This window comes from Pezoporus flaviventris, unplaced genomic scaffold (assembly GCF_033815535.1).
Source record: "Pezoporus flaviventris isolate CSIRO_AGI_PZ_B2104156 unplaced genomic scaffold, CSIRO_AGI_Pfla_v1 ptg000036l, whole genome shotgun sequence".
Lineage (NCBI taxonomy): Eukaryota > Metazoa > Chordata > Aves > Psittaciformes > Psittacidae > Pezoporus > Pezoporus flaviventris.
In genome coordinates, this window is record NW_026892584.1 from 10,108,541 (window position 1) to 10,119,900 (window position 11,360).

General features: G+C 39.6%; 1 protein-coding gene across 5 annotated transcripts in view; it reads left to right on the top strand.

Annotated features, from left to right (window-relative positions):
- The window catches only part of CARS1 (cysteinyl-tRNA synthetase 1), a 38,348-nt gene extending 30,393 nt beyond the window's left edge, over positions 1-7,955 (top strand). For all 5 annotated transcript variants that reach the window (XM_061463078.1, XM_061463081.1, XM_061463082.1 and 2 more), the window contains 5 exons: positions 1,429-1,509; positions 2,450-2,517; positions 3,869-3,928; positions 5,151-5,234; positions 6,422-7,955. In XM_061463078.1, the coding sequence (XP_061319062.1) occupies positions 1,429-1,509; positions 2,450-2,517; positions 3,869-3,928; positions 5,151-5,234; positions 6,422-6,556 (428 nt within the window). In that variant the 3' untranslated portion in view covers positions 6,557-7,955. The remainder of the gene's footprint in view (positions 1-1,428; positions 1,510-2,449; positions 2,518-3,868; positions 3,929-5,150; positions 5,235-6,421) is intronic.
- Positions 7,956-11,360: the final 3,405 nt, after the last annotated feature.

Genomic DNA, 11,360 nt, shown 5'->3' on the forward strand with positions numbered 1-11,360 from the left:
CCCTTTGCCTAGGTTAAAGAAAATGCCTTTTAAATGTTAACAGCCAGTGAGGTAATCTTATGCTTTGTTTATCTTAATGGCTTATTTAGAGTTGCATCAAACATGAATAGGGCTCACTGTGCATAACTGCTCTGGATCAGAAAAATAATGACTTAGTTCACAGCAAACAGAAGACCTATAAACTGCAGTGCTTTCCTATACAAAGGGAGAGTTGCAGAACATGCAACTGCAGTGAAATAGGGTGGCTGTTCCTTCTTCCAGTATTAGGATAGTTGGTGCTCTCTTCACTGTTCAGTGCTCTGAGGCTCTGAGAATTGTGAAAGAGACCAAGGCTCAGGGATTGTACTGGTATGTGCAATGTTTAGTACAGTGTCTGGATGGTAGCCTCTGCTGCCACAATTATTACCTTTGAGACCCTATTATGACTTAGGTTTAACCAGGTGAGAGTTGCTGAAAGGGACAACATTTGTTTATTATAAACACATGGTGTCATCTAATCCAAGTATCTATTTTGTCATACTTGGTGTTTCCTCATTGATACAAGACTGTGTATAAAAAATGCCACTGCATGAAGTTCACTCAGCAATATACTGGGGTCTTACCAATGTATTTAGTTCCTCTTTAACTGTTCTGCTGCTTCCTGGCTGATACAATTTCTGATCCAATTAAATATCATGTATGAAGATTTATTTTCCTTTTATGACCTGATAGCATCTATTTCAGCTAAATTTTGAGTTCTTAACTCCTTTCTCTTTGATAAGCTTGCAAAAAAAAACCACACCCTTATGACCATCCAGAAAGCCAAATCTAAGTTCTCTGTTCTAATGCAACTAGCTTGCTTGAAAAAAACAGAACAAAACCAGCTTGGTCAGACAAGGTGGTAAAGGTAACTATCTGTAGAAACAGAGGGTGTTTGGATTACAGTTGCTCTGACAAATGTATAGATATCAAACCAACAAAATCAGTCCTTTGAAGGCACTGTTGGATGCTGCATGGGGTATGTCCATTTGTGATTTTTCTAATATAGGGCTCTTAACCCTTCTTTTTGGAAATCCTACAGCAACCATTAGGATCTCCCTTAGTCGTATACCCTTCTGCTATAGTGTATATGACTCAGGAATATGGCAGAATTGTTGCATCATTTCTGATTTGCCTTGGATTTTCTTTCTGTTCCCCTTGAGGAACAATGAGGTCTTTCAGTCTTGGAAGAACTTCATGAATTTCAAGTCCCTGCAAAGAAACATGCTTCTTCTTTGTGTAGCTGAAAGAAGGCATAACTTAAAAGGTTTATCACCTTAAAACAGGAGACGTTTCTCTGGCCTGTGTGAGAGTAGCACTTTCTTAATTGCATTTAAATAACTATGTAGCATGATCGAAGTATACTTTTACCAAATCTGTTTCACTAGAAGTATTTTTCATGCTCTGCAGTAACCGAAGTGCTGCAGTTGAGTGATGCTCTTCGAGATGACATCCTTCCTGAACTTGGTGTTAGATTTGAAGATCATGAAGGTACCCAATTATGTCTTGTAACCTTGTAGCTATCTGTAGTCTTTCTGTTTTCATAAGAAGTGGGAAAACAGCCTGTTGAGACTAATTGGAAGTAATCAAACAAACTCGAGGACTGCAAAACTACAGGATATCATATTTCTGATGTATGAATATGTATTATAGAACTGTATATTAGAATATATGTATACAATATAAAAATGCACATTGCAGTCTTTCTGATCTTTTTGTACAGCACCAGTCACTTCTGGGTAGTTCACACACAGTATCACAGTATGTTAGAGATTGGAAGGGACCTCGAAAGATCATCTAGTCCAATCCCCCTGCCGGAGCAGGAACACCTAGATAATGTTACACAGGAATGCATCCAGGCGGGTTTTGAATGTCTCCAGGGAAGGAGACTCCACAACCTCCCTGGGCAGCCTGTTCCAGTGTTCCGTCACCCTCACTGAGAAGAAGTTTCTTCTCAAGTTTAAGTGGAACCTCTTGTGTTCCAGTTTGTACCCATTACCCCTTGTCCTATCATTGTTTGCCACTGAGTAGAGCCTGGCTCCATCCTCGTGACACTCCCCCTTTATATATTTATAGACACTTATAAGGTCACCCCTCAGTCTCCTCTTCTCCAAACTATAGAGACCCAGCTCCCTCAGTCTTTCCTCATAAGGGAGATGCTCCACTCCCTTAATCATCTTAGTTGCCCTGCGCTGGACTCTCTCCAGCAGCTCCCTGTCCTTCTTGAACTGAGGGGCCCAGAACTGGACACAATACTCCAGATGCGGTCTCACCAGGGCAGAGTAGAGGGGAAGGAGGACCTCTCTCGACCTAAAGTTAGCTGTATTTGCATTCAGCTTGCAAAACCAAAACAGCTGTTTTAGGGTAAATACTCTTATCTTTGACTATTCAAGCATCGGAAACCCATTTACCTGTTTTTTGTCTTCTCTAGGACTTCCAACTGTGGTTAAATTAGTGGATAAAGACACGTTATTGAAAGAACGAGAAGAAAAGAAAAAGGTTATTAGTTTAAGCAATCTGTGTTTTTTAAATTTAAAGTAATGTGTAAGCTATGGATACTTTTACATTTCTTTGATAACTTGGAAGAGAAATCTTAAGGCTAGCAACAAGGAAAATAATATAATTGATACTAAAATTTGACTGTATTCAGGAAAAGAATTTTTAAAACAGTAGGTTCTTGAAAATTTTATATGGGACCTAATAAATACCTCTAAGGTTTTTTATTTGTTTAAGATTTTCATATAATTAAGGGATGTTGAGTATTACAGACATACTGACTTACTTCTCTGGAAGAACAATTCCAATGAGAAGCTAATTTGGACTTCTTTTGTCTGTAAAAATGAAGTTAACATTTTCCATAAAACTAGGCTGGGTTTATGTGATATGCAAGAACAAAATGCACTCGAAAAATCTTATTTAATGTAGTATGGATGAGTGAGAGATTCATAGTGTGGGGAAAAGAATTTACATATTACTATATAAAGATTGTGAATTTTAATTCACATTCACAAGGTCTGTATAGAAACCCTCCTTTTGGCACTGCCTAGCATTAATACTTGTCTTTGTAACATTTAAAAGGAACACTTTGTATGTCTGTTTTCAGTTTTTAACAAATTATAAAATTCCATCTTGACTAGAAATGTCGGAACACTCTGTCTATGGAGATGTTTTCTGGACAAAGAAGAAGTAAAATATAGTTTCAGCCAATTCTAGATTTTTTCATTGAAAAGACATTTGAAACCAGTTTGTATATAGCTGCTGGGTGGAACTTGCAGCTAGAGTACATTTTCCCTGGAAACAGTATTATATTAAGTACTGGAAGAGCTCTTGGAGAAGCAATAGGTCTCTCCTATCAAGCGCAAGAGATTTATTTTAATTTTTTTTGCTGTGTAAGTTGGCTATATTTGGATAGTTGTTTCCCTAGGAACATCAAGGGATACAGCTGCTTCTTGAGAAACGGTAATATCTTCACAGTTTGAGTCAAAAGCTTAAAATACCAGCAAAATATGGTCTTTCTTTAGAGTAAGCTGCAAAACATTTTTCCCTGTGAAATGGCAGGACCATCTTGTTTGCAGGCTTTGTAGATATTGTTTTATACGTATACACTTTGCATGCAAAATACATTCTGGACAGTTAAAACTGGTTTAGCTGTGAATAAAAGCAAGTGAAGTCAAAGTCGTTCAGTGGGAAGTATCAGACAATTCTAATTATAAGGCATGGTGGTTTTGCTGCAGGTCGTGCTGCCAGTTCTGTCTGTAATTAGATACCCAGGGGAGCTAGCTGGCTGGCATTTGAAGAAAACAACCAAATTAAATACTTACCTTTTACTCATTAACATTGCCTGTCATAGATTGAAGAAGAGAAAAAAAGAAAGAAAGAAGAAGCAGCCAGGAAGAAACAACAGCAGGAAGTAAGTCTTCAGATCCTTTTAATCTGGTTTTGAAGAAAAGTGTTAGCAGCAAGTCACATGCAGGAAAGATTCCATTAGAATACACGCTCTCTGCCTGGCCTTAACTGGGCCCCCATTTATTTTTATTTCTTTTTTCTACAATTTCCTGCTCAGGATACCTTTGGCTTGCAGTTCAGGTTTGAATTTTCAGCTCCTATTATAGAGATGCCATCTTTGAAAACACAACTGAAGGCTGCAAAAGCTTCTTGGAAGAACATGTAGCACTTATTTCAGTCTACAGATGGTATTACTTAATTGCCAAAGTAGTATCTTGCATGCCTCTTGGAGAATATTTTGCTTGTGTCATTTATTATTTTCTTCCCTTTCCAGTACTGTAGGTACGTGTGGAAACATTTCGTTTTCTCTTTAAGAATCCAGTTGTTCCATGTGATTAAACTCTGAAATGCAGTGTTTTGTAAAAATACATTTTATCTCTACCGTTGGAATTGAGATAGCTCAGAGGTTTTAGGCTTTGAATGAGGAGTACACAGCCAGAGGAGATGAACTCGTAGGTTATTTGCCATGCTGATGACTCGTAACAGCGCAGGAAATGTGCTCCTGTGTTAAAAGAGGAAGTAAACTTTTTGAGCAGCAGGTACAGAGAGAAAACCAGATAAATAGTAGTTATCATCCAGAAATTGCAAGTAAGGTGATTCCCTTGCTTTGGGCATAAATTACTTGGAAAGGCTTTTGAGATATGCTTGTTTAAAGATAAGTGTAAATTCAGTTTATTTTCAGTGCAATTACTTAGATCCTAGTTGTGCTGTCACTGGAAACCTGTGCTTGTTAGCAGGAAACTTGGTAAAGTTTGTTACCTTTGCAGTGAATAAATTGCTGAATACTCTTTACCCATAACAATTACTCACTTTGCATTGGCACTTAAAACACAAACGAACCAAATTAGCAAAAATGCAATTTTTAGAGTATATAAGCAACTTTCTTTGAGTTCCTGCAATACATCTATTTTACGCAGCAGTTCTCTACGGATTTAAAACACACTTTTTCCCCCAGACAAGCACAGCTAAGACTTAGTGAGCTGTTACTCACTGAAAATCTGAAAGTTTCTTTTAACATGATTAAAAATTATGAATAAAACGTTTTTTCTATTTGCAAATTGTAGTCTGTAGTATGTGACAGTTTGTCAGTAATTAGCTGTGATGTTAATGCATGTTTTATATTTCAGGCAGCAAAACTGGAAAAAATGAAGATTCCACCACATGAAATGTTTAAATCAGAACATGACAAATATTCCATGTTTGATGAAAATGTAAGAGACTTTTCTTCAGATAGTTTCCTTCCCCTGTTGTACATACTCCATTGTATATGCACATAGCTGATCTTGTTCCAAAACTTCCAGGGCAGTACTATTTAACAGCAAGAGCAGAGAAGGAGAGAAAGAAAAGATGACGTTATTTTTATTGCACATACCTTGCTTTAGGGAGCAAGGTTCTTTAACTGTTAGCCAGCCATCATTTCAAGGGTATTTTCACTGTACATTGGTCTCCTTTGGCTTCTCTCATTGCAGAGCAAAACTGTAGGAACATGTATCAACCCTAACTATTCTATGATTCTATGTATGATACCTATTCACAGATTTGTTACCATATTGCAAAGCAAGGAATTCACTTGTAAATATAAACTCCCCAGTTCTGCCAGAACTAATATTTTTCAGAGAGGTTCTGTGCTTCCATGGCAGGGGAGGTTGGAACTGGATAATCATTAAGGTCCCTTCCAACCTGTTCTACAATCCTATGATTCCTTTTTGGTTCTGCCCACTGTTTTGCTCTCTCCTTGCAAAAGATCTCGGAAAGGGCTGTATGGTAACCTTGCTCTTGATTGCTCCCCTTGAGGATAAAAGGTGTTAACTTGGAAAACACAGAGCACTGTTTCTTCAGCACTTGGTCACGGACATTGATCCTCTTCACCATGCAAATTCAGGCCCTGGGGACAAGTAAGAATGGAGAGTGTAAATACTGGAAAATACCCCTGCAAGCCAGGAGAATGTCTGTAAAAACTCTGATCATACTTGCTCCATTGAGAACACAAAACTCTTACTGCTTTTGCTTTAAGCCTTGGATTCAATATGCTGGTGTGATTAAAAGTGGTCTCTTAACCAGGGGTTATTCATAATTCAGGGATTATTCTTTATTCTTTTAACTATAACCATCAAGAAGTTAGCTCTCTAAGCTTCCCTTACTTAGTAAGAAAATAAATACACCTATTGTCCCTACATTAACTAAGAAGGGAAAATACACAAACAGACGGTTGTCAAGCTTCTAGGTAACTAAAATTAGTCAGGATGCACATCATCCTGACAGCTTATCATTATGACATTATCCCCCATCTTATTAAAACGTGATTCTATAAGCAGCCCAAGAATTTATCTTAAATATTCTCCTTGGATTTGTTTTTGTTTGTTTGTTGTTGGTTTTTTTTTTACCTTTGATATTTCAGGGATTTCCCACCCATGATACAGAAGGCAAAGAACTCAGCAAAGGACAAATAAAGAAGCTAAAGAAACTTTATGAAACCCAAGAAAAGCTATACAAGGAGTATCTGCAAATGGTTCAGAATGGAATTGCAAACTGAAAAGGAGGACTTTTTTTTTAGAAGGCAAGTGCTGGGTCACCATTGAAGAAGTGAGCATATACTGATGCTCAGATTTCTGTTTACACTTTCTATTATGTGCAAAGAGAAAATCCCATTTATGTGGATTAATAATGTCATCTGGAAAGTCAATAAAAATCCATTCTTTAAAAAAAAAGTTAAGCTCTAAGAAGTTTCTTTGCAGCAACAGTATCAGGTTGAATGGTTGCCAGTTCTATCTGGGAAGGTGCTGCTCAGTCAGCAAATCCACATAAGGATTCTTGTTTATTATAGCTGCCCAGGTTTTGGTTAATTTGTTCTGTATACTCATCTTTAAGAGCCACTGTAGCTAGCATACTGGGATATATCACAGTCGGCAAAATTTACTCTAAATGGGAGTTGAGTAATTTATCCCACAGTAAGAACAGTATTTTCCAGATGACTTTAGTATCTTTACATAAGCAGGAAAAGTGAGTAGTTCCACTATGATACTTACTCCAGCTGCTGTTATTAAAAACTCTCTAAGTATTCCCAGAACACTTTCCATAGTAGAAGATAGCAGTCCCTTTGTTGTAAAAAGGAACAGATCATCATCTTTGCTCAACCCACAGCTGCAATCAAGTGGGTAAGTACAAGGCAAATGCACTGAACAAACAGCTGGGAAAGATATGAAGGGCTAATGGCGGAGGGTGATGTGTTTTTGGAGCTATCCCTCCAAGGAAACAGGAGTGCTGCCAAAATACTGATCACCCAAAGTTCTGAGTACCTAATTACCTATTCAGACCCATGGAGAATTAACAGAGGGTTTCTAACCAAGATATGGTTTGTGGATTGGTTTGCAATCAGGAAATACAGCTATACATTGCTCATTATTCAAGACTGGCGTTTTTAACCTGACAGTTTAACCCTGAGTTAATCTTTCTCATGTAGTACAGTGACATTATGTCTGCAAGGACAGTTTCCTGTTGCCTAACGATGCATTTCACTTGCAGTAGGTACTAAATGAACTGAAGTTCATGAAAACCTAAAAACATGTCACCTACTTCACAACTACAGATAACAACAAAGTGTCTGATACGCAGCACTATATTCAACAAGTATTCTTAAGCCTCAAGGTGACTTGCAGAAGGTCATACTGTGATACCTCTGTTCTCACAACTCTTAGGTTCATGCTGTAGCCATTAGGTTATGTTCCTTTCCTCAATGAATAATTACACATCCTTGCTTTATATTTTTATATTTGTATTCCTCCTGATGAATTGATGTATTTGGAGTAACAGAAAGGTCTAGTAGGTTGTTTTTCTAGTTTGTCTGTATTTGCCTTTGAAAACATACATAATGTTAAGGTCAGTAAAGCGTATGGATCTTGAATGCAGAAAATAAAATCTATTGTAAAGTACAAGTTGTATGTGACCTTTGTATAGTGGGAAGAATGTAGGATTTATCTTTATTCCATAACCATCTTTTTGAAATATGGTTTACAGAGCTTTTCCTTTATATTATAGCTTGCTACTACTAATTTAGTTAATTTTGCATTCAGTATTTGGTTATTCTCCTGATTTCTAATTAATTGTATTAATGAATGTTTAAACTGCACAGTGATTAATGACTTCTTTGCCTCGGTCTTCACTGGCAAATGCTCTCACCACACCACCCAAGTCTTGGAAGGTGGACCCAGGGACTGTGAGAATGAAGACCCTAGGCCCATTGTAGGAGAGGATCTGGTTTGAGACCATCTTAAGAACCTGAACGTGCACAAGTCCGTGGGACCTGATGAAATCCAGCCGCGGGTCCTGAAGGAGCTGACAAATGAAATTGCTAAGCCACTGGCCATCATATTTGAAAAATCATGGCAGTGAGGTGATGATTCCAATGACTGGAAAAAGGGAAATATAACCCCCATTTTCAAGAAGGGGAAAATGGGTGACCTGGGGAATTACAGACCAGTCAGTCTCACCTCTGTGCCTGGCAAAATCTTGGAGCAGATTCTCCTGAAAGGCATGCTAAGGCACATGAAAAACAACAAGGTGCTTGGTGACAGCCAGCATGGCTTCACTAAGGGGAAATCCTGCCTGACCAGTTTGGTGGCTGCCTATGATGGGGCTACGGAACTGATGGACAGGGGTAGAGCAGTTGATGTCATCTACCTGGACTTGTGTAAAGCGTTCGACACGCTTAGAGACATCCTTGTCTCTAAATTGGAGAGACATCAATTTGATGGGTGGACCACTCAGTGGATAAAGAACTGGCTGGATGGCCGCACACAAAGAGTTGTGGTCAACGGCTCAATGTCTGGCTGGAGACCAGTAATGAGTGGTGTCCCTCAGGGATTGGTGTTGGGACCGGTCTTGTTTAACATCTTTGTCGGTGACATGGAGAGTGGGATTGAGTGCACCCTCAGCAGGTTAGCCGATGACACCAAGCTGTGTGGTTCAGTTGATACCCTGGAGGGAAGGAATGCCATCCAGAGGGACCTTGACACACTTGTGAGGTGGGCTGATGCCAACCTCACGAAGTTTAACCATGCCAAGTGCAAAGTCCTACACCTGGGTCAGAGCAATCCCAGGCACAGCTACAGGTTGGGCAGAGAAGATTCAGAGCAGCCCTGAGGAGAAGGACTTGGGGGTGTTGGTCGATGAGAAAATGAACATGAGCCAGCAGTGTGAGCTCGCAGCCCAGAAAGCCAACCGTATCCTGGGCTGCATCAAAAGGAGCATGACCAGCAGGTCGAAGGAGGTGATCCTGCCCCTCTGCTCTGCTCTTGTGAGACCTCACCTGGAGTATTGTGTACAGTTCTGGTGTCCTCAACATAAAAAGGACATGGAACTGTTGGAACAAGTCCAGAGGAGGGCCACGAGGATGATCAGGGGACTGGAGCGCCTCCCGTATGAAGATAGGCTGAGAAAGTTGGGACTGTTCAGCCTGGAGAAGAGAAGGCTGCGTGGAGACCTCATAGCAGCCTTCCAGTATCTGAAGGGGGCCTATAGGGATGCTGGAGAGCGACTCTTCATTAGGGACTGTAGTGATAGGACAAGGGGTAATGGGTTAAAACTTAAACAGGGGAAGTTTAGATTGGATACAAGGAAGAAGTTCTTTACTGTAAGGGTGGTGAGGCACTGGAATGGGTTGCTCAAGGAAGCTGTGAATGCTCCATCCCTGGCAGTGTTCAAGGCCAGGTTGGACAGAGCCTTGGGTGGCATGGTTTAGTGTGAGGAGTCCCTGCCCATGGCAGGAGGGGTGGAACTAGATGATCTTAAGGTCCTTTCCAACCCTAACTATTCTATGATTCTATGATATTTCAGCCAGCCACAGCCATGAGGGCAACTTCTCTATCCTTTGGTCTGTGAACAGAAGAGGATCAGCTGCATTTTTACATCATTCTAGATTCTAATCCCCTTCAACATTTCCATCCCTGGGCTGCTTCTGAAGTTGCTACTTGATATCAAATAGTGACAGTAATTTGCTTACAGAAATTCTATTCTGATGATCTGAGTTAGCACTTGCTCAGAGCGAGTTAAGTATATACCTATAGAAGACAGTTAATCCATTCCTGTCCTGGATTGTAGTTTGTGATATATGTGTGATAACATCCTGGCTTTTGCCCCTACACAGTATTTTTCTCTTCCTGCTATAGTTTTAGTAGAACCACATTCTCCAGTTCCATGATGCCTACTAGACTAATGTAGAAGAATTTAGGGGGGAGGGAGAAATCCCTTTTCCCTTCCCAATGGCTCGTTTTGTTTCTGGGACAGCTCTCCCTGCATTGATCTTACAATTCACATTTTCCAAAGGTTATCTTCCAGTCTTTCTATGTGCTTCCCACATGCACTTAACCGCTTCCTCCCTCATTATGTTGGTTGTTTTTTTTAAATTCAGTATGCATAAAGTCCAGGCAAAGGAAAACTTGCTAGCAAGCACAGAATGCTGCGGCCAGGCTTGAACACAAGCTGTTTAAGAGCACTTTTTTGGTGAAAGTGTGCCAATTGATCTGTGCCATCACTGAAATGCACAGCACAATACCACTTCCCTGGCAGTCCATCAAGGTGGCACTTAAGTGAATTCCACTGCATTTGTGTAGTGAGAGTAACCTGGCAAGTATGAGAAGGGAATGCATCAGCAATGGTCTGCATTCAGAGTCTTAGCATCTCTGAGCAAGGAAAAGGGAGAGGACTGACTCGACGGTATTTTATTGTATTTTATTTTTTAATTTAAAAATTGCATGTATGCATACACACGCTCAGGAAGCCAGTCTGGAATGTGATTTTTCTAACCATTATGAAAATTAAAATCCTCATAGCACAATCTTGTAATTTTTTAATATTTAATGTTCTGGAACACATACCTCACATTAGTCTGTACAACATGGAGCTTTTTACTTCCCACCTAAGCTTTTTTCTTACCACGTACGAATTTATTCAGAGATGGCAAGGTAGAAGTGTGGTGTTTCTGCTTTTAATTGCATCCTTGGCTGAAGGACAAACTTGGCAGCAGCAAATTTGGTTTCTGCCTTTTGCTCAGAGTGTGCCTTTCAGCCTTTCTAATGTGAATATTCACCTTAATGTCAAATGTGAATACTGCTCCACTAAAGAGAACAAGTTCCTCTGTCACTCAGTCTGTTCAGGTACTGGTAGGAAAATCTGTGAATTGTTCAGTTTGGTCTTGTTGCCACCAATCTTTTCAAAGACTTCAATGAGTGCCTAATTGTATTTATGATACTTTCTTTGACCTCTTTGTACTAATGTTTGCATTTCCTGTCTGCTGTTCCAGGAAACCACCGATGCATTTTATGTGTGCAAATAAGAAAATC